Raw genomic sequence first — 26,401 nt, 5'->3', positions numbered from 1 at the left:
AATGATACCATATGTATAGTTAACCTTTTTTTTTTTTTTTTGCTAAGTTGAATTTCGAACTCATATTGCAGTAAATCTAATAGTATGAATCTAATAGTGTATAGTAGTCGAATCGGAACAGATACCAAAAAACGAAAAAAAAGATGTGTATTAGGTGTCATGAATGCATAGTATGGTGATATTAGGGTACTTATTTATTTCAGAGAGTGGTAAAAAAGAACTACTATCACAGTACCTACATTAGCACCTATATTGGTATAATCATCATCCTTATAGGTTCGATAGCCCGTGAAGAACCCTGGCCTTCTCGGGGATTCTCTTTCCATCTTGACCTGTTTTCAGTAACAATTCCGTACGAATTGTTACTGAAAACAGGTCTTTATCTATTACTTATAAGTTCAGTTAGGAAGTCTTTATCTATTTATCTATAACTTTATATTAGTAAAATACGTTTTCAAAACAGTATAACAGCAATACGTTTTTAATCCCACATTTTGTTAAGCATCACTGGCGTCAATTGCAGTTTGGCGATTTTTTACAGCTTTCGAAGTAAGTACCGATATTAGTTCGCTCTGTAAAGTTTGCAACAAAATAATAATGCCTTTACAAAGACCGCGATGGCTCATGGCAGTGTTTCCCAAACTTATGAATTTTGTGTACCCTTTCTAAATTTTTCGTAACGCTGTGTACCCCCAATAAAAATATGAATGTATTTTTTCCTATTAAAAATGCACAAAACTTAAAAATCACAACTGGCTGTTGACTTCACTAATTATTAACTGTTAACTCTGCAAAAAATAGCCAATAGAAAAATACATAATCGTAAATTTTCATGGCTAGTTTTGTTTTTAAATAAAGTTTTTTGAAATTCTCATATGTTGCAAAATATTTCGCGTAAGAACGCGTACCCCCGCTAAACTGTTCCCGTACCCCTGGGGGTACGCGTACCACACTTTGGGAAACACTGACTCAGGGGATAGAGCGTTCGCCTTCCAATGAGACGAACCGGGTTTGAATCCCAGTTGATTTGAATTCCGCATCCGGCTTTCACCGACCACAGTGCTGACGTGAAATATTGGTAGACGGATCAAGGGATAGAGTCCCCTTGCCGTCAGGCTAACCGTGGGAGATTCTCGTGATCTTCCTCTCCCTGTGACGCAGATGTGGGGTAGCTCCATCAAAAAACACTTCATGAAGGCAAATTTCTCCCAATACTCGATCCATGAGTTCCCTTGTCTTCTGGATTGGGTTCAAAATTACAAGACTACGGAGTTAACAATTAGTAGTCGTAAACCCATAAAATTGGGTTGGCTGTTCAACTACGGTTATAAAATAAAATAAAATGTCTTTGCAAATTATATTTGAGATTACAATTAATTAATTTCTTGTAATAGGTACAAATTGAAATAAGAGTATTTTTGAATTAAAAAACTAAATTAATGGGGGGAAAGCATTCGCATATGAGAACTTCAAAAAATTCCTGTATTGTTATTGTTGCTATGATGATAATTAATTATGGTAATTGGTGAAAATTGAAATAAAAACAATAAGTTTTGTACTAAAGTGCTAAATTAATGAGAAAATTTCTTATTCATCTTTAAAAATCATTAAAAATCAAGTAATAAAATTTTTAAAAAAATTAATGAAATAAATCAATGAAATAAAACTCTACTATTTCCGCCGCCTAAGATGCCTAATTAGTTTTAGTAACTGGTACTACTGATATTACGTTAACTGGTGATTTTGATAGGTGCTAAATATACTAATAATGGCAACAAGTTCTACAGGTACAGTGGGAATAGATTTTTTCGGCCCATCTAAAGGAATAAGTAACTTAGAAAATTGTTGATAATGGAAATGTTTGACTATCAAAAGTTGTCCTCGAACAATGCATTATGCAAAATAATATTGAATGTAATTAATCCTTATTTCGATAGGATAAACTTCTAAAAGCATGCTCAGCTTATTCTGATATCATAATGCCAGCGGGAAGATTAAAAAATAATAAAGATGAAAAAAGGGAACTGGAAAACTGTTTTAGCTTAATAAATTGTGTCGATAACATAGAGCTGTAATGTAAGAAAATCATGAGCATTGAGTTAATTTTATTCTTGGATTGAAACCACATCCCTGGAGGTTAAAAGGAGAGAAACTTTTTCGGCCTTCCATTTCCTTTTATTTCAATAGAAGATATTTTAATGGTAAAAATCTTAAGAAGTAGTGGTTTACAGTTTTGCATTTGGTTGTACAGAAATATTTGTCAAAGGTGGTTTTTATGCATTTCATAGGTAAATTAATTCATCAATATTAAAAATTATTTTACTTACCATAAAAAAGTAATTTTAAGCATATTCTTCTTTTTCTTAAAAAATCATAGGAATCCCGATTATTCCACTTTATTCATTCTAAAAACCAAATTTGTTCTTTTAAACAATCTTTCAAGTAAATATAAACGAATAAGAACGCACAACCATAAATTAATGATTATAGAAGTATTTATTATTAATACTTCTTTTCTTCTTTTTTTTTAATTTTAGTTCTAAAATGTAGAAGACGAAGTTTTGGCGACATTGTTTGTTTTTCCCTCCTTCATTTATTTACGTTGTATTTTTTTTTACTCTTTATAATGCTTTTTAAAAAAATTCTTAATAGTTTTTAGTTACAGCAGCTTGCTTTGAATTAATTTGCTTAATAAACTACTAAATTAATTTAAAGAGAGAAGAAAAAGGAGAGAGAAGAAAAATTCTTACTAAACTATTCGACAAATAGAGTAAACTTTTTAACCATTAATTATAAATTCCTTGATGAAATCGTCCGATCTTTTTAAATTGAAATCGTTTGCTTTTTCTTAACTGCCATTTCTTTTTTTAATTAAGATAGCTAAGAGTACTATTAAAGCTGGTTAATCATTGCAGGTGTGAAGTTAAAATAAAATTGGAAAGTTTAAAAGAGAGAAGCGCATTATTATCATTATTATTATTCTTATCATTATTATTATTATTACTATTATTATTATTATTATTTTAAGTTAAGGTGATGTAGCTGTTTTTTTATTCCTAATCTTTATTTTCAACTCTTTGACATATTGAAAATTATTTCTTGTAAATGTTTTCAAAAAATTCCAAATACTTGAAAAAAATATGTATGATTTTACAAGATGCGTACTGTTGTAAAATCTATGTTAGATAAAAGTTTTAACACGATTTTTATACGGTTTAATATTTTAATATACTTCAATATCGATAAATCAAAAGAAAAATAATAACACAAGGCTGCTACAAAGTAACTTCAAATGTTTCAGAAAATTATAAGTTTTATCAAAATTTAAATTTTTACAATTTTCATAATCATTCAAAAATTCATGTTTTTTTTTCTTTCGTAAAAATGTAAACAATATTGTACAGATTATACATATTAAAAAAATGGAATTTTGAAATTATTTTTAGTCTAGCAAGGTTTTGTCGCAGAATGATATAATATTTTACTGTTCCGCTAATCTTAACGCTATACTGAAGCTTTTTACTTTCCTTTATTGCCTTTGTAAGTACAAAACACAAATCTGCATGAAAAGAGAATGCATCTCAACTATCGCACGATGCCGTTCTTTCTTCGCCAAAAACGTCGAAAAAGAGGAAGCACGTGACAGAGGAGATTCTGATGTTTAGGATAAAGAATGATAGGGAAATATAACAGCGCGCTTTCTCTACTTCTATTTCAGATTTGTGGTCAGCCTATGTTTTTTAATTTTGTTCATAATTTTGCAGTGTTGATTAATACTAATTTATTGATTGTGTAAATCTTTACCCCCTTAAATAACGAGTATTCAGCTAGCATGAAAGACAGCAGTCTCATAATATCTAAGGCAGTTACAGACTGTTGCGTATAAATTAAGGAAATTGCCCATCTTATAATAAGTACAGAAATTGTGTATGCAGAGTGTTCTATAATTACTGCCATTAAAATACATTTTTTCTAATTCTAGTGAAAAATAAAAACAAAAAATACTTGTATTAGGGATTGCAAATTACTTAAGCTTTAAAAAAATAAAAATAAAACGCTATTGAAATCAGCAAAGTGAAAAGGTGGGTGTACAATATATCAATAAAAGCAAGTCCAATATATCCTATCTCAATATTGAAGGAAACAGAGGAGATTTGAAAGACTGATTTCAAGAAACATCAAGTTTTAACTGTTCATCAAACAAGTTTAGTTGTTTTGCTCTATCGTCTGTCCATCTCATTCATGACATTTGACATTTTTTTTCTCTTTTCCACGCTTGAGTATTTTTTGAAGCTGCTGATATAAACACGCTTTGAATTCATGTTTGAAAAGGAATTTAAAAACAACATATCAAGGGCATCTATTATGAAACACCTAGCATAAGCCAATTTCTTAAGTAAATAAAATATAGTTTTAAGGATGTTTCAATGTATAATAATTCGCGTTATTTCGCAAAAATTTCTTAAAAAGTAAACTGATATAACAAATTTATCTAAAGAAAACAATTAAAAAAATTTAATGAATTGTTTATTTGATTCTTCAAATTCCTTTTAAACGAAATTAGGTTGACATCTTAGGTAAATTAATTTTAAACAATGTTTATTAACAGGATACAAACATTAGGTAATTTCATTTTCATTTTTTCTTTTAGTTTTTTGAAGTATATATCCTCAGCCTCTACAACAATTATTATCCCTTAAAAACATAATTGTTAAAAGCTGTGGACCATTCTTTAGAAATCACTATAACTTGATTTACGTAAGCTTGAGCAGCTTAATCAACTCTGGAAAAACGAGTCCCACCCATTTCATTTTTCGCTTCTATGATAAAGATATAAAAAAAATGCAGGGAGGCAGATCAGGTGAATAGGGAGGATGGATTAAGATTTCGATCTCTTCTTCCAACAAGAAGGCTTTCATTCTCTTATATATTTCATTTTGACCCGAATGAGGAGACGCGTTCTCATTATGAAGCATAAAAGCTCCTCAGACCTCCTTTTATTCCTTTTTTTCAAATTTATCTAGAACAGGTCATTTATAAAGAATCATAATCTACTCTATAAAAGCAAATAAAAAAGTAGAAAAACTGTGTATTGCAAATAAAATAAAGAAATTTCATGTATAAAGCAATTGCGGGTGTAAAGATATTAACATCTAATTGTAATAATATCGCTATGCACCTGCATCTCTTGAGATCAATTACTATTAGGGAAATAATACTTTCCCAAAATATTCATAAATTTATTAATTTGACAATGACATTTCTATACAGTAGTTTAAAGAATTTCTTCTTATACATGTTATTAAAATTTTTTTTATATAAAACTTAAGGAATAATGTATTAAAATTTTAAAGTTACTTTTAAATTGGATTAGGTGAACAACCTAATCGAAATAATTTCAAAAATATCATGATGAAAGTATAGAAAATGTATTTTTTAACGTAGTATAAGGAATCTGAGATATAACTAATTTTGTTTTAAAAATATACTAGTGGGGCTGCGCCCCCTGATTGCTAACGCTCGCCAACCTCCGAAAATTGCTACGCAATCTTATATGGTTTGCTTCGCAAACCAAGCTCACTTCGCTTGCTACTAACTTAGGTACATTGCAAATGCACAAAATTCTAAGAATTCAAATTAATCATTCAAATCCATATAACAACTTTTTTTTAAGAAAAAAATACATCTTTTTAATACATACTAAGTCATTAAAATAAATTTAAATTCAAATAAATGACATGTAATTCACTAAACCTATTGGAAATGTGCTATAGAATAAAATCTTAACATAAAATTTCTAAAACTGATATCTCTTTAAAAAGGTTAAAATTTTGGCTGTAATTAAGTTTATTAAAAATTGAAATAAGTGAATTGCACTGGAAAAACCTGCATATACAAATAAGTCCTAGTAAAACAAATAAATTCGTGATATAAATCAAAAATCGTTAAATAAATTCGTAATATATAAATTCGTAAAAAAAAAAGCGCTTTCGACATAATACTAAAATAGAGATCTATCGACAAGGACTACTCACTTCTGCCTAGCTTATGCTCTCTCTGGTTATTTCAGTTTCCGTTTTTAAAAGCGCTATATGTTGAGCCATCTCAGCTAGATTTGGCATGTGACATTTTTAGCGGCAATCAATGGTCGATTTTCCAGCGTTGCCATTCGGGGAGTTGTTGTACACGATTGTACACAGTGCGCTGGTTCATTAAATACTAAAATTTCAACAAACAATACTTTATTTTAACAATTGTAAATAACCAAAATCATTGCACTATTACAATGGAAGCCACGACTGGCTCAAAACAAGAGTTCAAGAGAAACTGAGCAGTTCACAACAATTGCTACAGATGGCGCTTTGCTGAAGACCGAACATGCCGGCCCCTTGAAATATTTAACATATTTCAACAATAACTAATATACATTGAAACTATAAGAATCACAATAAAATTATTAGAAATATTTGATTTCAATTAATAGAATAAAATTATGGACTGTAGAAAAATATTTGTTCCAATATTAAATGAATGCACAATTCCAAATTTAAAGGAAATTATTAAAATACAATGATACAATACAATTATAAACTAAAATTAATTCAATGAGGTTACAATTAATACCAAACTACTTGTTGTCCTCAATAGGTAAAATACTTAATTTATGAATTGGTCTTTTAAATAAACCTTTAGGAGTTCGCACTAAAACAACCCGTACCTTTTTATCTTTGCCAGCTATAGTTTCTTCAACTCTACCAATTATCCAATGACATACTGGAAGATTATCTTCCCTAACTAGAACCATTGTACCAGGGGTAACATTATCCTTCGAAAATTGCCACTTAGTTCGTTCGTGTAAATTAGACAAGTAATCTCTTTGCCACCTTTTCCAAATATTTTGAGTCAATTTTGTAACTCTTTCCCATCTAGACAATCTGTTATCTGGAATTTGAGTGATTTCGGGTTCTATGGGGGCAGTTATTGGACGCCCTATTAAAAAATGACCTGGCGTCAGAGCGTTCATATCATTTGCATTTGTAGATAATGGGGTAATTGGTCTAGAGTTTAAAATTCCCTCTATCTGCGTAACAAGGGTCAAAAATTCCTCAAGGGTTAGTTTTGAAATACCAACTGTCTTTTTAAAGTGGGTTTTAAAGGATTTCACTGCTGCTTCCCAAATACCCCCGAAATGGGGGGCCTGTTGCGGTATAAATTTCCAAGTAACCTCTTCTGTTAACAGATAATCAATTAATTCTGGTTCCGGGGATTGAGCTAAACTATATAACCGTTTTAACTCGTTCCGAGCTCCACAAAAATTACTCGCATTATCACTCATTAACATAGAACATTTCCCCCTTCTTGCAAAAAACTTTTTTAATGTGGCAATCAAGGCCTCAGTTGTTAAGTCCGAGACAATTTCCAAATGTACTGCCCGAGTGCAAAGGCACACAAAGACTGCTACATACATTTTTTGCAGACTTACTTTTCTTTGATTTTTTTGCTTGACAAGAAACGGTCCGCAGAAATCTAAGCCTGATTTATTAAAGGTGAACTCCGGATTTAATCGATAAGATGGAAGGTTACCCATTAATTGATCAATAGCTACAGGTCTAAATTTAAAACAAGTAACACACTCGTGCACTATTTTTCTGGCAAGATTTCTTCCGTGAATTGGCCAAAACCTTTGGCGAACAGAATTAAGTAATGCCTGGGGACCAAGATGCAAATCTTTTAAATGGAAATACAACATAATTAAATATGTAAGCTTATGACCCGCAGGCAAAACAATGGGAAACTTAGCATCGAAACTTACCTGCGAGTGGGCCAAACGACCACCCACCCTCAATATTCCATCTGCATCTAAAAAGGCGTTAAGTGATTTAATCTTACTCTTAGAAGAAATTGCACCTTTCTGAATATCTGCAATATCAGAAGAAAATTCATCCCTCTGTACTTCTCTAATCAAAAACAATTCGGATAATTTTAACTCATCCCTCGAAATCGGTCCCGTAGTTTTCTTTGCTGAGTTTTTAGCATTTCTTACAAACCTGAAAATAAAACTTAAGATTCTGATTAGTTTCATATAACAATTGCTTTTGTTCAAAAAATCAATTATAAAAGTGTTTTTCTCAAAGACAGTAAAATTAAGGTCAGAATTTTTCTTGAGTTCAACCATATATTCATCGCTGGAAGAAGGAGAATGTTCGAATTGCTTATAGTCCTCAGTCTTTAGAAAGGAAGGGCCATTCCACCAAAGTTCAGAGTTTGAGATTTTGTCTGCAGTAACACCACGCGAAATAAGGTCAGCAGGGTTGCTTTCGGAAGGCACATGTCCCCATTTAAATAATCTAGTGATTTCTCGAATCTTGGACACTCTATTCGATACGAAAGTTTTCAACAAACATGGATCAGTTCGTATCCACGCCAAAGTTATGGTTGAATCCGACCACAAGTAGACACTTTGTATATCCATTTGAAGAGCTTTTAACAGTTTCTGTAGAAGTTTGGACATTAGTTCAGCCGCCAATAATTCTAAACGAGGAATCGTCAACTTTTTTATCGGCGCTATGCGTGACTTGCTGCACAGTAAGTTAATAGTCACTTGATTCAATTCATTCTTACATCGTAAATAAATCGCTGCACCGTATGCATCTTGCGAAGCATCGCAGAAGCCATGGATTTCAAAGGAGGAAACAGTTCCATTCGTTACACAGCGGTCTATTTTAATGTCTTTCACACAGAGAAGAGAGGAAGCATACTTCTCCCACTCCTTAACTTTGCAGTCTGGCAGTGCCTGGTCCCAGTCCAGTTTTTGTAGCCAGAGCTTTTGCATAAAAATTTTGGCCTTCACTATCACCGGCCCCAAGAGGCCTAATGGATCAAACAGTCTTGAAATGCACGATAAAACAGTTCTTTTAGTACAGTTCGTCAGATTAGTGCTATCTGAAATTGAAAATTCAAACAAGTCTGCATTTGGGTTCCATATCACACCGAGAGTCTTAACGTTGTTTTTAATATCGAAATGGTACTCCTGGTCTTCATACGGTAAGTTTTCTAACAAGGACTGTTCATTAGATGACCATTTGTGTAAATCCATGCCACCCCGATGAAGAAGGTTTATTAACTGATTTTTTAACTCTAAGGCAGAAGAAATATCATTAGCCCCCGAGACTACATCGTCCATATAACAATCATTTTGGACGACACGAGCTGCAATGGGAAAATCCTTCCCTTCATCAATCGAAATTTGTCTTAAGACACGCGTTGCCAAAAATGGAGCAGAGGTAGTACCATAGGTAACAGTACAGAGCTTGTAAATTTTAGCTTCATCATCTTTATTCAATTTCCACAATATTCTTTGTAAGTCTCGTTGATTTTCATCAATTAAGACAGTGCGAAACATACCTCTAATATCAGCCGTAAAGGCTACAGGATGTTTCCTAAATCTACACATAATTGAAAATAAATCATCCTGAAGCACGCCCCCCTTAATTTGTATAGAGTTAAGTGATTCACCACTCGATGTTTGCGCACTAGCATCAAAACGACACGCAATTTTGTGGTAGTTTTGTCAGGGCGATGTACGCCAAGATGGGGAATATAATAACTAGAGTTTACATTAATATCGGTGTCAACTAGTTGCATGTGTCCTGAATTTTGATATTCAAGCATAAAGTCTTTATATAAGTTACAAAGTTCAGGATTAGAGTCTAACTTTCTATATATATTATTCAATCTCTTTAAAGCTAGTTTCTTTGAATCACCTAAACATTGGGGATCCTTTTTGAGTGGCATTTGAACCACATATCTACCACATTCGTTGCGATAATGAGTTTGTAAAAAATGATTTTCACAATATTCCTCCTCACCAGTAAGCATATCTGACGAAACACTTTCGATTTCCCAAAATTTCTGAAGAGAATCTTCAATATTTTCAGAGGTATGTGTTAAACCGCAAAAGGAATTTAAATTGTTCTCATGAACCTTACCCGTTGCTATCAAACCAAAAGCAGAATTTTGGAATAACAAATTAGGAGAAACTCTGGTTTTTCCTTCCTTTAAAATATCATAAAAGAGCTCAGCTCCTATAATCATGTTTATTTTACTCGGTATCTCAAAATTTGGATCAGCTAATAATGCACGATCAGGAATTAAATGCTCACTAATTTTAATGGGAGTCGATGGAATCAAGCCCGTAATTCTAGGAACTATTAACAATTCAACTTGCGAAGAAAAAGATAAATCCATATTACAAATCAAAGAAGTCGCCTTCCACTTAACATTCATTTTATTCTCTCCCAATCCACTAACAGAAATGTTTATTTTTTCTCGCTTCAACCCCAAATCAAAACAAGTATCAGAATTTAAATAATTCGACTGACTGCCATTGTCCAACAATGCTCTTATTAAAACATATTTATTTTTAAGCGGACTCCAGATGTTAATTAAGGCAGTAGATAGAAGAACTAATTTATTACTATTTAGACTACGAGTTGAGAATGCGTGGGAGACGCTACTCTCTTTCGATTTCTCTGAGTCAGCAATTTCACCGGCTTCAGAAATATTACTCAATACATTTGGCGCTAGGGAGGGGGTTTGTTTTGGCATATCTGAACTTGATTTAATAGTTTCAAGCGGGCGAGAATTATCTCTATGAAGTAAATCGTGATGTTTACAGTTACAAATTTTACAACTAACTTTCGAAAAACAATTGGAAAGTTTATGATTATTACCAAAACAATTAATGCAAAGCCTTAATTTTTTAACTTCTTCAAACCTTTTTAAAAAGGAAAGATCTAAAAATAATGGACAATTATGCAGTTCATGCGGTTTTTTACACAACAAACATTTCAAACTAGATTTTAGAATAAAAGATTTACTTTTATTTACGGGATGAAGTTTCGATTTATTTGGCTGTACACCTTGTAAATTCTCTAATAACTGAGCTCTTTTATGAAGAAAGTCCAAAAACTTATCCCATTCGGGTAAATCAGAAGTTGTTAGAGACATTTCGAATTCCTTACGTGTATTTTTATCTACTTTTTGTAGAATAATATTCATTAGCAATTGATAACATAAATCGCTACTTTCTAATTTCAAAAGTTTTAAACCTCTTAAATTACGGTTTAACACATCAATAAGATTTCTTATGTCTTTAAAAGAATCATACGATAACTTTTCTAAGTTTAAAATATTAGAAATATAACTATTAACCACAATACGCTTATTCTCATATCTATCAATTAAAACTTTCATTAAAGATTCAAATGAATCTTCACTAGTTTCTATATATTTAGCATCGCCCTTAAGCGATGATCTCAAATAAATCAACTTTTGTAAATCAGACAATGAAGAATTATTAGATATTAAACTATCGAATTGTTGTTTAAAGCTTGACCAATGCTCAACTTGTCCATTAAATGTAGGCAAATTAATATCTGGTAACTTCAAATTCACTTTAGTTACAATAGAATCATTGCCTCTCACTTCACTATGTTGAAACTTAAATATAAAGGTTTGCAAGCTTACCTTTATATGTTCTATAGACTCTTCTAAATTGTCCATTTCAGCTTCAAAATTGGGCAAATCTTTTTCATCGAGGGTGGCATTATAATCCAATTTCAATTTCTCTAGTTTATCACAAGTGTCCAAAACGTTTTCTAATTTGCATTGAAGCAATAATAGTCCAGCTGTTTCGGCTTTCTCACGAACAAATGTCTCTAATTTGGTTATTCGACCTTTCAAATAACCCTTTCTGCGACTAAGCACAGTCTTTTCTGATTTTTTGTCTTCTTCACTACTACTGCTCATTATGAAGAAAGCGAAATGAAACTACGCATTCCACAACAAACCGAAAGTTCGAAAGTACGATTTCTCCGGTTCCACTAGGATCACTTTATTATGTACACGATTGTACACAGTGCGCTGGTTCATTAAATACTAAAATTTCAACAAACAATACTTTATTTTAACAATTGTAAATAACCAAAATCATTGCACTATTACAATGGAAGCCACGACTGGCTCAAAACAAGAGTTCAAGAGAAACTGAGCAGTTCACAACAATTGCTACAGATGGCGCTTTGCTGAAGACCGAACAGTTGTAATGAGGCTTTTTTTTGTCGCCGTGTAAGAGAAATATATATATAATATTTTCCCACTCTTTTCTTACTCGTTCTATTTTTTAATTGTTTTAATAGTTACCTGTAAAATAACTTAATTTATTTTCCTTTTACTATCAAAATACTTGTTTCATTACTAAAAAACTAATAATAGCGTTGAGTAAAGTTTTCATTGATCTATCAGGAAAACATATTTTATTATTAATCATAATCTACTCTATAGAAACAAGCTCAATTTATTTACTTTAATTACAACTCGTTTCCTGAAGTTTCGGTTACATGTATTTCTGCCATTCGAACAGCTATATTAATTATTTTTCTTTTAAGATCCCATTAGAACTAAAGCTACAAAATGCTTTCGATAATTAACTTCATAATCTGAAAAATACTTATTAACAACCAACGTTTGAATAGTTTGCATGTTAGCGAAACAATAAAAAATATGTATCCCTTCGCAATTTTGTTCTGGCATTTTAAAACTATGCCTCGTAATTATTATCCTACAAACACAAGGGAGCTGAGACACCATTATTTTGACAGTTTTGTTAAAACTATTATCCATGTTATGTTGATGGTTAATTAATACTAATACATTTTCTCTGATTAACTATTTAAAAAAAGTTTAAAATTTATGCAATAATTAGCTAAAGATTATTTTTCATTCAATGTCCCTTTAAAAGTGCATCAGCTTGTTATGTCAGAGATTTTATTTATGAACAACTTTATTATCACAGTTTGTGCATTAAAATTTGAAAATAAATTCTTTAATAAATTTAATTTAATTTGCGTTATAAGAAATGCGTTTCTTAGACTTAAAGATATCAAACTGAAAATATCGAACACAAATTATAAAATTTTTTAATGAGAGATTGATGAATAGTATGTTTTTTTTTTTAATTTAATAAACATATTATTGATGAATAATACGTTTTTTTCTTAAATATTATTTTTATTTAATAATATGTTTTTTATTTTATTTTTATTTTTAATATTTTAATAATGAAGCGTGATCGGACAAAATTGGTCAAATAGTTCACAAAAAATCAATTTAGAAATAAAATACATATTATAAAATCTCATATTATCATGGCAACGTTACTTCTAAAAAGTAACGAGTAAAAGTGCAAGTATTTTTAAAAGAAGTAACGAGTAAAAAGTAAAAAGTTCTTATTTTAAAAAGTAACGAGTAAAAAGTACAAGTAAAAGTACAAGTGCTAAACAAAAAAAGTAACGATTTAAAAGTACATTTCTAGGAAATCGAAAATTCAAAGTAACCTAAATTTTATTGAATAATATTCTTATGCTATTTAATGTTTTTGTAAAATTGTTGTTATTTATTTAATTATTTTCAATTTTGAAAATTATGGACATTAATTTATTTTTAAATTCGAAAGAATATTATAATATAATCGTATAATAAAATTTTAAAATCAAATATAATTTTAATATCAAACTTTTTATGGATTTGCACGAAAAAGAAATTTTATCTGTTGATTTTAATTTTTAGTTTATTATTTTTATTTATTTAAATTACCATTGATTTACCATGATTTTAAAAGCACAAACATAAACAAAGCAAACACGGGGTTTCAGATAGCTTTGTGAACTTTGAGCTGGTAAAAAATAATTGAATGTGCAGTATAAGTTGAAACAGAACAGTCTACAGTTTTATTTATAACAATGGCTAATGCTGAAGTCATGCCAGAAAATCATTTTCCAAACATTTCTGCCTAACGGAATAATTAAAATTTGTAAACGAATTTTAGTATCAGCGGCTAAATTAATACCTTCGAGTTTTCAAGCGTTAAAATAGTAATTATAATAGCTTTCAATAGCAGAGATTTGGCTGGGCGTTTGTTTGACAAGGTCGGGCATAAACATAATTTTAATAAAAAATGTACTAGGTAAAAATGTATTTAGTAAAAAGTGTATTAAGACAAAAATGTATTATTAGTGAGTTAAAAAAGAAAATTGAAAAACTTAATAACAAAATCCAACATTTTTTATTTAAAATTTATTAAATAAATGCATAAAACTCGAAAATGAATGAGAATAACTTGCTAATTAATATTTTTATTCATTTTGCAAAATAATTGCATTTCGAAAGTGGTGTCACTGAGTCTGTTGCGAGAATTTCTCAGAACGTGCTTAGCCACGCTGAATAAGCGCTCCACGGGAGGTCAAGATATTTAAACACGATGTTAGCTGTGAATGCATATATATTGCACATTAGTTTTATAAATTAAAAAAACATAAGCCTTCTTTTTTAAATGTAATAATTTTTTTTTTTTAATTTTTTTTTTTTTAGAAAGCTAAACCGAGTTTTAGAAAAAAGTAACTTTTTTCTAAAAAAGTAACGAAAGTACAAGTAAAAGTACTAAATTTAAAACGTAACGAAGTACAAGTAAAAGTACTGCCATATGTGAATACATATTATAAAACTTTAAATATAAATGCTGAATAAAGATTAAAAAATAATCTCTAAATGAACTGACATGGTGTTTCTGAATTACTATCGCTTTTTTTTTCGTGGTACGCCTGTCCGGCATATTTTAAACGTAATGATGCAATGTTATCATAAAATCATAACAAAACACTCGCTATTTATAATTACATCAATGTGTTTTTATTTAAAAATCTAGAAATCTTGAAATTTTATTTCGGTTAATTTACTCTGAAAAAAATGTATGGTTAAAACTACCTGAATATAATAAAAGTTACCATTTTCTGGTTCTATGAGAAAACAAATAGCTCAGTAATCTTTATGGAAGACTTTGGTAATGATTTCGGAAAATTAACTATTAAATATGGTTTTACAATGTAAGATAAAACTTGGCAATTTATATTGCACAAAATTTTATCTCGTATTATAATACATATGATATGAAAAATTACCACATATTTTTGATAATTTTTCATGACACCTTAAAGCACGGCATAAAATCCATTTATTCAATTGAATTTACCGTTCAGTTTTATATTTTTTACGAAATATTTGACACTAAGAACTATGTCTTTGTATAGAACTATAATTCAGTTCATATAATAAAAATAATTTTTGCTATAGGAACTAAAAAATTACCAGGTGGAATGTTTTAAAAACCGTATTATGAAGAAGATTTGTTGTTTGAAAATGTTGATGATGTATTTCCAATTGTTCCAACTGAAGTATTGGCAGGCAATAATACATTAAATATCATAAACTGCTCTAAAGAAGAATCAAATATGTTAAATAATAAATATCTTTTATTTTTGGAAAAAAGGATCTCCATCGAAACAAAAATTAATCAGCACTTTTAATAAACCTATGAATTACTAAATAATACATTTTGTAATTGGAACCGAGGGTGTGTCTACATGGGCAAACCCCATAGGAAACCTCCGTCCATCAAGAAATCAAAAATGCAAGTGTACCCATATACGGCAGCTGTAGAGGGAATCTCTGAAAATAAATTTTATTCTGCACTTAGTTCAAGGTTGGGGCATAAAAAGATTGGCAATTATTTTAATGATTTTTATTTATTAAGAAAAGGAATAAACAAGATAATAATTTGGTTTTTAAATATTAAGAAAAATATGTTTTGTATATTATTGCATGACGTGTATAGTTTGGTTTTATTAGCCAGAATTGCGAGGTTTTTATATCAGAACTGTAATTGCCATTCAGTACTATAATTTTACTATAAAAAAAATTTCTCCGTTTTCTATAACTACCTAAAATTTTTCATGTAAAGTATTAATTAAACGAATTAGTTTCAAGGTCAACTATTCCATGAAATGAATTTTATGAACCCTTCCTCTAAAAAAATTTATAGTAATTCTAAAATTTTTTGATTATCATTTTGCGATCAATATTTAAACAATGCTGTAATGCTCGATGCAGCAGCATATTTTGACGTACAACTTCTTACCATACATTTTCAGGTCAACGTCAGAATCGAAATGTTAAAAATACAAAATTTATAAATTCGGAACGAATTAAAAATTATTAACAGTCCGCACCGATTACAACTTGTTTATAAAAAATACATTTTTCTATTGTTAAAGCGAGAAATATTATACGAAGAATATCAAAATGGAAGACCCTTTTGATTGATTTTTACACGAAGAAATTCTGGTGAAATTGCCTAACTGCATGGTAATAATAATAATTCTGATAAAAAGAATAAAAGAAATTTAAATAAATAAATAAATAACGTTTTTTTGATAATGAAAAAATATACGGTATTAAAGCCATTCATTTGATAATTTTTCCGTTCATAAGGTAACAGTTTGAGAAAATTTTAGTTTTCGAAATATAATGTTTACTGTCACCCATTTAACAAAAAATACAAAACTAAAGTGCAAGTTTAGCCAAATAAATGATTTTTATGTCATACTCTATGGTATCATGACAAAATTACTAAATTTTATCACGTTTACCAAATTTTATCACATATTATTAAACCTTATTTTATTGTTAATTTTACCAAAATCATTACTAAAGCCCTTCGGTAAAAATATACCTTGGTGTTTGGTGTTCTCATAAAGCCAGAAACACAAATGTTGCCATATTCTGATAGTTCTGGCAATACTTTCTTCTCACAGTAGTATCAATTCAGAAACAACATTTTAACTTATCTCCCTCTTAGAATCTTATTTATCATGTTTATGAAACAAACATACCTTATGTTTATAGGGCATGCCGTAATAGCTCAGGAGATAGAGCACTCGCCTTCCAATGAGGTGAACCAGGTTCAAATTCCAGCAATGGCTGGTAGATACGAATTCCACTTTCGGCTTGCACCGACAGCAGTGCTGGCTTGAAATATCCGCGGTGGCAGACGGATCATGGGTGCCCTTAACGTCTGGATAACCGTAGGAGGTTTTCGTGGTTTTTCTCTCTATGTAACGCAGATGCGGGTTAATTCCATCAAAAAGTTCTCCATGAAGGCAAATTTCTCCCATTATTGGATCCAGGAGTTCCCTTTTCTTCTGGATTGGGTTCAAAATTACAAGGCTACGGAGTTGAGCATTAGAAGTCGTAAACCCAAAAATTGGATCACCTGTTTAATGCTGGTTATGAAATAATGAAAATGTTTATGGGGCAAACATATGTGGACTACCACAATTCATTTTATTTCCTCTTTTCAAACGAAGGATTCTGGCCATCACTTAAAAGAATGCTTCTTTTGTTGACCACCTATCTATCATACTTTCTTATTTGCCTTCTTAACAGCAACTATTGAAACAAACATCTAGTGTTATCCATAGCATTAAAAGCTTTTGCACAGCAATGAACTCAAGTCTTTTTTATTACTATTTTAACATTAATATGTACACCGAAAAGCCATTACATTATGACTACCCTCCATCTATAACAATGGTTTTCATGGTTCCCGCCCAGGTTTGCATGGTTTTTCGACCAGGAATATTGTTTTCATGGGGCACATTAGGACCCATAATCCTCATAGAACAATCCCTGACGTCTGTAAGCTACTTGAACATAGTTGCAGACCAGGTTTACCCATTCATGGCAACAGCTTTTCCTGCAAGGGATGGTGTTTACCAACAGGATAATGCACCATGTCGTAAAGGTCGAATCGTCGAGGAACATTCCAGTGACTTTCAAGTCATGTCTTGGCTCCCAAATTCACCTGACCTTAATCCAATAGAGCATTTGTGGTCCTACTTGGAAAACCAAATTCGTGCTGTCACGCTGCCCCCTCGCAATGTGAGGGAATTGCAGGACCAGTTGGGGAGCACTTGGTATCAGATACCTCAGACTACCTATCAGCACCTTGTGGAATCAATGCCAAGGCGAGTGCTAGCAGTTTTGAGGGCTAAAGGTGGTCCTACATGTTATTAGCAGGGTAGTCATAATGTAATGGCTCTTCGGTGTATATTTCCTTATTTTGATAAGTTCGCTATCGAGCGAATACCGTCTATTGTTATGAATCGTCATTATAACGGAATTTTTCCATGGTTAATTGTTTTCTTTGCTTGCTTCTACTGTAAACCTGTAGAAGTATTACATAGAGTCAGGAACAAAACAAAAAGTAAACTGTGTTTACCAGAGAGAAACAAGGAATTAAAAAGAAATGCCAAATTATGAACTAAGAATTTTAATGCATTTAATAAATATAATATTTTTTTTATTTCCAATGGCAGACATGAAAGATAAATTTGTAGCCAAGAACAATATAAAGAAAGAACAAAAAACGGAAACAAGAGCTACAAAAATAAAGAGTCTATAGGTCTGTAATAATGCATCTCGCGCGCCAATATCGTTCCCACAAGGGCCCAGGAGGAAGTGCAGGGCAATGTCTTAGATGGTTAGCGTCCATTTCTTCTTGTTGGTTACATAATGGACAAAGGGGGCTTGAAAAGATTTTAATTTTATATAGGTGTTTTGATAAACAGTCATGGCCAGTGGCGAGGCGAAAAAGGGCCACAGATTTTTCTCTTGGCCATGACGGAATATCTTTAATTCCTTCAACCAGTCCTTATTTTCATTTGCTTCTTGGAGTTTTGCTTCAAATGTTGTTCGCAGAGAGATTTTTATTAGCCTTTTCGCGGTGTGGAAAGGAACTGGCTTAAGAGATACTTGTAGAATCTTGGCGGCTTTTTTGGCCAAGAAATCTGCAGTTTCGTTACCTGGAAGTCCACAGTGCGCTGGTACCCATTGCATGGCGACATTTTTGTTGTGTTGGTCAAGCCTGTGAAGAGCTTGACGACAATGTAGAATGTCGGCAGATGCGGGGGCTTTGGAGGAAGCAATAGCTTGGAGTGCGGCTTTGGAGTCAGAGAGGATGACTACGTTATTAAATTTCTCAAGGTGATTCTGTAGTTGTGACAAAGCTACGCTTATTGCCGATACTTCTGCATCGAAGGCTGTTCTAGACGAACCAATCGGGGTGTAAAATGAAAAAAGGTTGCAGGAAACTCCGGCTCCTGCAGCCAATCTTGAACCGTCTGTGAATATATGTAGCCATTCGTTCTCTGGGTACAGTAAGTGCAAAGTCTCCAGGGCGATAGATTTTAAGACTTGATCATTTGTGTCTCTCTTGGAAACATCTTGACACAGGTTTAAACTTAGTGAGTATCTCTCTTTTTCGATAGGGCACTGCGATCTAATAAGGTCTTCTGTTTTCCAAGTAATATTTAGTTGGTCTTTTATTTCAACGACTCTTTGGAGGAAACCGTTCTGGTTCTTCAAAGTTCGACCGATATTTGTCAGTGGGGTGCTCCATAGGGAGAGGCAGTCTGGTAGTCTTAAAATTTTTTCCCACAAAATAACTGCCCTCTCTTCTATACTAGTCTTGATGTTCATGTGGTGGGTAGATAATAGGAGTGCATCAATCGGAGTTGTTTTAACGGCCCCTGTTATAAGTCGAAGGGCCTGATTGTGGAATCTTTCCAGCGATTCAAGGACTTTCTTGCTGGTCGCCGCCAGCGGCTCGCAGCAATAAGTCATGAGGGGGAGTATATATGATTTATATGTCGTGTCGAGGGTATTTCTACAGCAGCCCCATTTTGATCCGGCTATTCTTTTCATTAGGGAAAGTCTCGAGGTGGCTCTCTCCAAAACTTTGGTCACGTGCTCTGTCCACGTCAGTTTTCGGTCGAATACAACACCTAAGTATGAAGAAGAGTCTGTATATAAAACGGGAACGTCCTCATACAATAGTTTTAGTTTGATAGGCTGATGTGTCAAGGAGAATGTCTGGTAACATGTCTTTTCCAGGTTGACTTCCATGTTATTGATGTGGCACCATTTGTTTAATTCCTTTAAAGCCTGATTAAGGGCTAGTTCTGATTGTCTCTCAACACTGTTTTTGGGAGTTTCGGTCCAGATGACTAAGTCATCTGCGTAGAGAAGGCATTTGATACCATTAATTTTCTGAAGGTCGACAATAAGGTCATTTATGTAGATGTTGAACAGTAAGCAGCTGGTAACAGCTCCCTGGGGAAGACCTGTCTTGAGTATCTTGCAACGGGAAAAGCAGTTTTCATAGCGAACCTTACAGATTCTTTGGCTGAGAAAACTTCGAAACCAGTTGAACATTTTTGATTGAACACCTATTTTGGCAAGTTTCAGTAGAAGGTTTTCCCTACAAACCAAATCGTAAGCGGATCTTAGGTCCACGAAAACAGCAGTGAGTACATGTTTTTTTATCAAGAGCATCCTTTATATATTGGCTAAGGAGGGTGACAAGTTGGTTAGGTGATCTGTACTGTCTAAATCCTGCCTGTTCTTCGGCTATGATGTTGTATGTTTCCGTGAACCATGTCAGTCTTTTTGCAATTATTTTATCCATGGTTTTGGCTAGCGTACTCGTTAATGAGATTGGCCTGTATCCTTTTAGGTTACCTTTATCTTTGCCCTTTTTGTGTATAGGGATGATGATTGATTTGCGCCATATTGAGGGGACGCTACCTATATCCCACACTAAATTAAAAATTTTAGAATGGTATGCGTTGCCTGAGTCCCCAAGTTAAGTAGAAATTCGGCAAATATCGCGTCTTCACCTGGGGATTTTTTGGTCTTTAATCTGCTAATTGCAGTGAGGAGTTCATCGAAAGTAATGCCAGCAGAGAAAATTAGGTGGGGATTAAAGGACTCTGAATTTAAGTTTGAGTTGCTTAAATCCTTTATACCTTTATTCATAAGCCTTGTTTGGTTTCTACAGAAGCTAGATTTACGCTGTGCAGCAGAGAAATGCTGAACAAATGCGTTGGCTATCTTGTTGTAAGATGTAAAAGTCTCCCCATTGTCTTCGAATGGTTTCTTTGTGGAATTAGGTGTCCCATTCTTGATGCTTGAGAGGAACTTATAGACTCTCTTTCCATCTCTTTGGAAATTCAGCTTGGAGATGAAGTTGTTAAATGTTGTTCGTTTCTCTTGAGAACGGCCTTTTTGAAGGATGCTGCTTGTTTTCGCCATGCCTGGACATCCGAAGGACGTTCAGTAATATCAGCTTTTTTTCGAAATCTGTTTCTCTTGTCCTTCATAGACTTGATCTCTTCTGACCAGAAACATTTGTAGCCTTTGCATTTACCTCTTGGGATAGATTGTCTAGCGCATTGGATAATCTTATCTGTAATGAATTTATTTATGTGGTCGATTTTTGTATCCCAATCAATTGCTTTGGGATCAAGTGCTTTATCTGTCAGTTCTTTGAATTTCATCCAATTGGCTTTTCTAAAGTTCCATGATGTTTTTGAAGTAGTTGGACCCTGATTTGGTACCAGGAAAGAAACCTCAGCTATGACTTGTTGATGTCCCGAACCAGGGTCCTCAAGCACTTTTCTTTTAGTATTGGAGGATATATCCGCCGAAGCTAGTAGAAGATCTGGATTATATTTTTTTCCATTGTAGTGGAGAAATGTGTAAGGGTCTTTGGGGTCAAAGATCAGGTCCAGTGTAGATGAGCACAGAAGATCTTCAATTTCCTTGCCAGAGTCGTTTATATCCTGGTAACCCCATTTCGGAGAATTAGCATTGAAGTCTCCGACGAAGATGGTTTTTGTTAAGTTATTAAAGAACGTGAAACTTGGTTTATTGCCCGGAGGATTGTATATAGCAAAAATTTTGAAATGGACATTGTGTTTCCACACTTCCACAGATACAACCTCACTTTTATCCACATTGTGGGTCATGTCATTAATAATTTTGAATCTTGACAGCAAACTGTCCCTTACCCCAGTTAAAATGCCACTTGCAACCTGTCTAGATTTGGGAAGCAAGTGTAGGGAATACCCTTTAAATGTGAAAAACGGAAGCTTTTCTTGGGTAATATTTGCTTCCATTATAGTGAAAACATCAATATCTAAATCTTGTAAGCATCGCATTATCTCAGATTGCTTGGCGTAAGAGAATCCGCCTGCATTCCACTGCAGCACACGCAGGGAGGAAGCACGACGAGGGAGACACATTATGCCAAAGTTGTAGATCACTTAGAGTTACCAAGGCTGCACCACGAGGAGGTGGATCTACATTGCAGCCCATAAATATAATATAATAGAATAGATTTGAAAGAATAAGAAAACCGATAGTTAATAATTAGGAAAGAGGAAACTCACAGTTAATTAACATCTTGCGAGTGTGCTTTTTCCATGAAATTGAAACCTTTTCATTTTGATCATGAAATTTTTTTACCAAACAATTAATAAAAACAAGCTTTAACTTCACAACATCAAGACTTTATTAAAATTTTGTAAGCCAAACGCCATATTTAAATTCTTTTGATACTGAAGGTATTTTGACTAAACGAAAAAGTATGAAAGTATTTTCCATAGAATTTTAAGAAGAATTTCTACAGGTTAATTTTCTTTTTCATTAAAGCTTATACGAAATAATCTAACCTCTTACAAAAGAAAAATTTTGCAGTATACATAGTCTGAAAATTTAAAATAATAATGTAGTCGTAAATTAATCAACAACAAAAAATCATGCAGGAAGTATTTTTATTAAAGAATTAAAAAAACGGATTATCACCTTCGAAACATATTTGGTCCGTTTATATTTTTTTTATCTTATTGCTGTAAAAAGAAAGCCGCTGTTTTCGCATTGAGTTAAGAAATTCAAAATTGAATTTCAAATGAAAAATTTGTTAAAACAACAATAAATATTAAATCTTGTAACTTAGAAATTCATTTAAAACCAAAAGTTCTAAGAAATTTTTTTAAATTTTAAAGCGCGTATTTTGAAAATATAAAGCGCGTATAATTTTGAAAATATAAAGCAAACGTTGTATTCGTGGTTGAATGAAAGATTCAAAAAATCTTTCATTCAATCACGAATACAACGTTTTTACAAATAAACTAAAAAATTACGGATCGAATTACGGAAGAAAAGCGCCGTAAATCAGGGTGCCATTACTTTAAATCACAAAATCCATTTTTATATTCACTATAATTAAATAAATATTATTGCAAAAATAAGGTATGAAATTTAATGTAAAATAAGGTACAATGGAATTTACGTATGAAGACAGGGTGGCTCTACTTTTTACTGGTATTTTTTGTGTTGTAGTCTTTTGTGTCTTTATTAGTTAGATATATTTAAATCTCAACACAAAAAGTTTTTTTGAGCTGAAATTTCTTGAAATCCCCTTTCAGCTCAAAAAGTAAAAACTGATTTTAATCTCTGAGATATATTTGGTGCACACCTTACACAAAAAAAATTAATTAAATACATTAAATATTAAAATGTATAGCTAATCATTTTTTAAGTAAAGATTCAAAAAAATAAGTTTAAAATTCAAACAGCGCAATGCATAGAATTCAAGCAAGCTTTTCTTGAACCAAAAAACAACGTTCTCACAAACAGTTTCTTTTTTTTTTTAATTAGTTCGACATATTTAAATGACAGCGAAAAAAAGTTTTGTTGAGCGAAAAGTTCTAGAAATCCCCTTAAAAGTTCAAAAAAACACACTGTAAAAATCAGATAAACAAATAAGTTGAAGAAATAATTAAGGATTTTATTACTTTATACATAAATGAGACAGCAGAAAAATTTAGAGAAAGATTAGTCTCAAAACGGTAATATTTGAGAAGAAAAAACCAGCAATTAAAGGACTCGAGTATGTTCATTAGTTAATTTCAAATTCCAGCAAAAATTTTTTGATGTACGCACAGCAACGTACAGGAATGTTCGTAATGAAAAATAAAAAATAAAAACTGTTAGCAGCACAAACATGAAATACTTCTGTCGCACTTAACTGTTTTTCACTACACTAAGTTTCTTTTCATACAAGAATTCTTTTTATTGCTTAATGAGCAGGCCTTTAAATGAACTGGAACATTTTTAGAAATAACCACTGTTTCCTTCAGGCCTTTTTATCATACCCTTTCTCAACTCTGATAAAAAATATGGTCAAAACTACCAGAATATGTTAAAACTTACCGTGTTTCTAGCGCACTGGAAACATCAAAAGGCTCGGTAATTTTTACGGAAGAGCTTTAGTGATATTTTTGGTAAAATTAGCAATAACATACGGTTTTATAATGATTGATAAAATTTGGTAATTTAGGCATGATACCTTAGAGTATGACATAAAAAATCATTTATTTGGTTAAATTTGCACTTCAGTTTTGTATTTTTTGCTAAATGTTTGACAGTAAATACTATAATTTTGAAACTAGAATTTTCGGCAAACTGTTACCTTATGAACTGTTACCTTATGAATATTTTAATTTCTTTTTTATTCTTTTTATTAGAAATATTATTATTATCATGCAGCACGGCAATTTCACCAGAATTTCTCCGTGTAGAAATAAATGAAAATGGTTTTCTATTTTGATATTTTTAGTTCATTTCACATAAAAGCCATTTATTCGTGACATATTATACCTATATAAACCACGTATTATACCTATATGTGTGGTTAAATGAACTATAATTTAAAAACTAGAATTTACGCTAAACCATTATTCCTGTAAACAAAAACCCTTTATTCGGATAAATTAACTTTTCAGATTAGTAATTTTTGGTAAATGACCGGTAACAAAAACTGTAATTTTGAAGACCAAAATTCCCGGAAAGTTACAGAAAAATTACCAGATGGATTGTTTAAATACCATGTATTTTTTCTTTTATTACCAGAATTGTTATTACTGCACAATATGGTAATTTTTTTAATTTTTTTTCTCAATGCGGTATTCTGTTTTTTTCTCTTTTATTTTAACTTTATTATGTTTACAGTAAAAAAAAATCCAAATTGATTTTTTACATTTGGGAGAAAGGATATACAATTCAACATCAACAAATAAATATAGCAACAAATATCGCAGATGTAAATAATTTCAATTTTCACTGAATTACACAACTAATTAATTTTATTTTTAAAAAAATAATGAATACAAGTGAATATAATATAATAAAATCTGACTTCAAAATAGCATTCTTCGTGGTTCGTGCGCATTCGATCAATATATTTAACAACGACATACCTCCGAATATTTCCAAAAATACCTTTTATCAAAGAAAAAATAAATAAATAAAAGAGAGGAAGAAAGCTATACAGACAGTTTCAATTTAATATTGAATTCCAATGCACCTTTTTAATCAAGATTTCTCGCGACATGCATGGTAGAATGTTTTTACCAATGAAACAAATTTTCTGTTTTTATTTATCGTTTTCAAAGAAAAGTGTCAGAATAAGCGAAAACAAGAGTTCATTAGAAAATGTTGTCAGGAATATAGAATGAAAAGTTTTATTTATTTAAATATTTTATCTGGTTGGTCTAGCCTTTGTATAAAATTTATTTAATATAAATATTCGATTTAGACTTATTTAAACAGCGTATATTAACTATTTATTCTAGCAAACCATTATTAATGTATCTTGAGTAAGCCAATTGTAATTAGAGCATTTGATGTATAATGAATAGTACATTTATAGAATAATTAGAGGCCGTTATAGCCTGGTTGTTGTGCATCGAGCCCACGTCCAAGAGGTAGTGAGTTTGATCCCCGCCTGCCGAAGACTCTCCGTGAAGTAAATGGTGACTGGTGCACGTTAAATCTGGTCATCCAAGTTCCCGTAACAAATCAATACCTCTGGACGTACTGAATTGGATATTGATCCTTCTCTGGATCGTGTCAAAATTAATCCGTAGATGAACGACTGCATGAAGGTGTCGACTCTTTAAAAATGGGCTGTGACGTATGTATGGCTGAATACGTATTTTGGCCATAACTGGCACCCTTAAAAATCAAACACTCACGCAAGTGACATTAGAAACAGCAATAACTAGAATTATGCAAGTAGTAAAAAATGAGGATAATAAATGTATGCTTTAAGAATGGCAAATTAATGCTAGTTAAAGGTTTCCATAATACAAATAATCATACAGGCAATCACGCAATGATGAAAGTTTTGAAGCTCATTCGAGCTAAATAGCATTAAAATTTTTCTGTAAGGTTGATACGGACCCTATATTATCGTATAAACTAAACCATCTTAATCAGTATCTTCATTTTAAACCTAGCTGAATACTGAAAGCCTAAATAAAAATCTTAAAGTTCCATTTAGAAATTTCCTCCCTGAAAGTTATTTGTTAACTTTTATTAAAAAAAGTAAATTTATTTTATTTATTTGTGTGCACAATTTTTATCCTAAATACTTATCATTTATTCAAACTAATTTAATTTGTTTTCCTAACAATGTAAATGGTGTTAATGCTTGTATTTCTCTCCCTCCCTCCCTCTCTCTCTCTATGTCTCTTTTTCTATCTATCTATATATCTATCTATCTGTCTGTCTGTTCTTCCTTTCTTCATCTCTCTCTCTC

The 26,401-nt window shown here is 31.8% G+C and overlaps 4 protein-coding genes across 4 annotated transcripts; all 4 read right to left on the bottom strand.

Annotated features, from left to right (window-relative positions):
• Positions 1 to 6,628: 6,628 nt before the first annotated feature.
• On the bottom strand, positions 6,629 to 9,403 carry LOC147808051 (uncharacterized). Its single transcript, XM_087166844.1, has one exon. It carries the CDS (start codon positions 9,401 to 9,403, stop codon positions 6,629 to 6,631), a length of 2,775 nt encoding a protein of 924 aa, XP_087022970.1.
• A 23-nt stretch (positions 9,404 to 9,426) lies between these two features.
• Positions 9,427 to 11,811, bottom strand: LOC147808050 (uncharacterized). Its single transcript, XM_087166842.1, has one exon. It carries the CDS (start codon positions 11,809 to 11,811, stop codon positions 9,427 to 9,429), a length of 2,385 nt encoding a protein of 794 aa, XP_087022968.1.
• A 6,618-nt stretch (positions 11,812 to 18,429) lies between these two features.
• Positions 18,430 to 20,169, bottom strand: LOC147808049 (uncharacterized). Its single transcript, XM_087166841.1, has one exon. The coding sequence runs from the start codon at positions 20,167 to 20,169 to the stop codon at positions 18,430 to 18,432; it is 1,740 nt and encodes a 579-aa protein (XP_087022967.1).
• A 797-nt stretch (positions 20,170 to 20,966) lies between these two features.
• On the bottom strand, positions 20,967 to 22,040 carry LOC147808048 (uncharacterized). The gene has a single exon (XM_087166840.1). It carries the CDS (start codon positions 22,038 to 22,040, stop codon positions 20,967 to 20,969), a length of 1,074 nt encoding a protein of 357 aa, XP_087022966.1.
• Between the last annotated feature and the right edge of the window lie 4,361 nt (positions 22,041 to 26,401).

Source organism: Parasteatoda tepidariorum, chromosome 6, assembly GCF_982258835.1.
Source record: "Parasteatoda tepidariorum strain Cologne lab strain chromosome 6, Ptep-v5.0, whole genome shotgun sequence".
NCBI lineage: Eukaryota > Metazoa > Arthropoda > Arachnida > Araneae > Theridiidae > Parasteatoda > Parasteatoda tepidariorum.
The sequence above is the reverse complement of the archived record's forward strand: the minus strand, read 5'-3'. Positions and strand labels throughout refer to the sequence as shown.

What these genes read in the sequence shown, in the direction of transcription:
- LOC147808051 (XM_087166844.1), bottom strand. Translation starts at nt 9,403, where the DNA reads ATGTTTCGCACTGTCTTAATTGATGAAAATCAACGAGACTTACAAAGA.
- LOC147808050 (XM_087166842.1), bottom strand. Translation starts at nt 11,811, where the DNA reads ATGAGCAGTAGTAGTGAAGAAGACAAAAAATCAGAAAAGACTGTGCTT.
- LOC147808048 (XM_087166840.1), bottom strand. Translation starts at nt 22,040, where the DNA reads ATGTGTCTCCCTCGTCGTGCTTCCTCCCTGCGTGTGCTGCAGTGGAAT.
- LOC147808049 (XM_087166841.1), bottom strand. Translation starts at nt 20,169, where the DNA reads ATGTTCAACTGGTTTCGAAGTTTTCTCAGCCAAAGAATCTGTAAGGTT.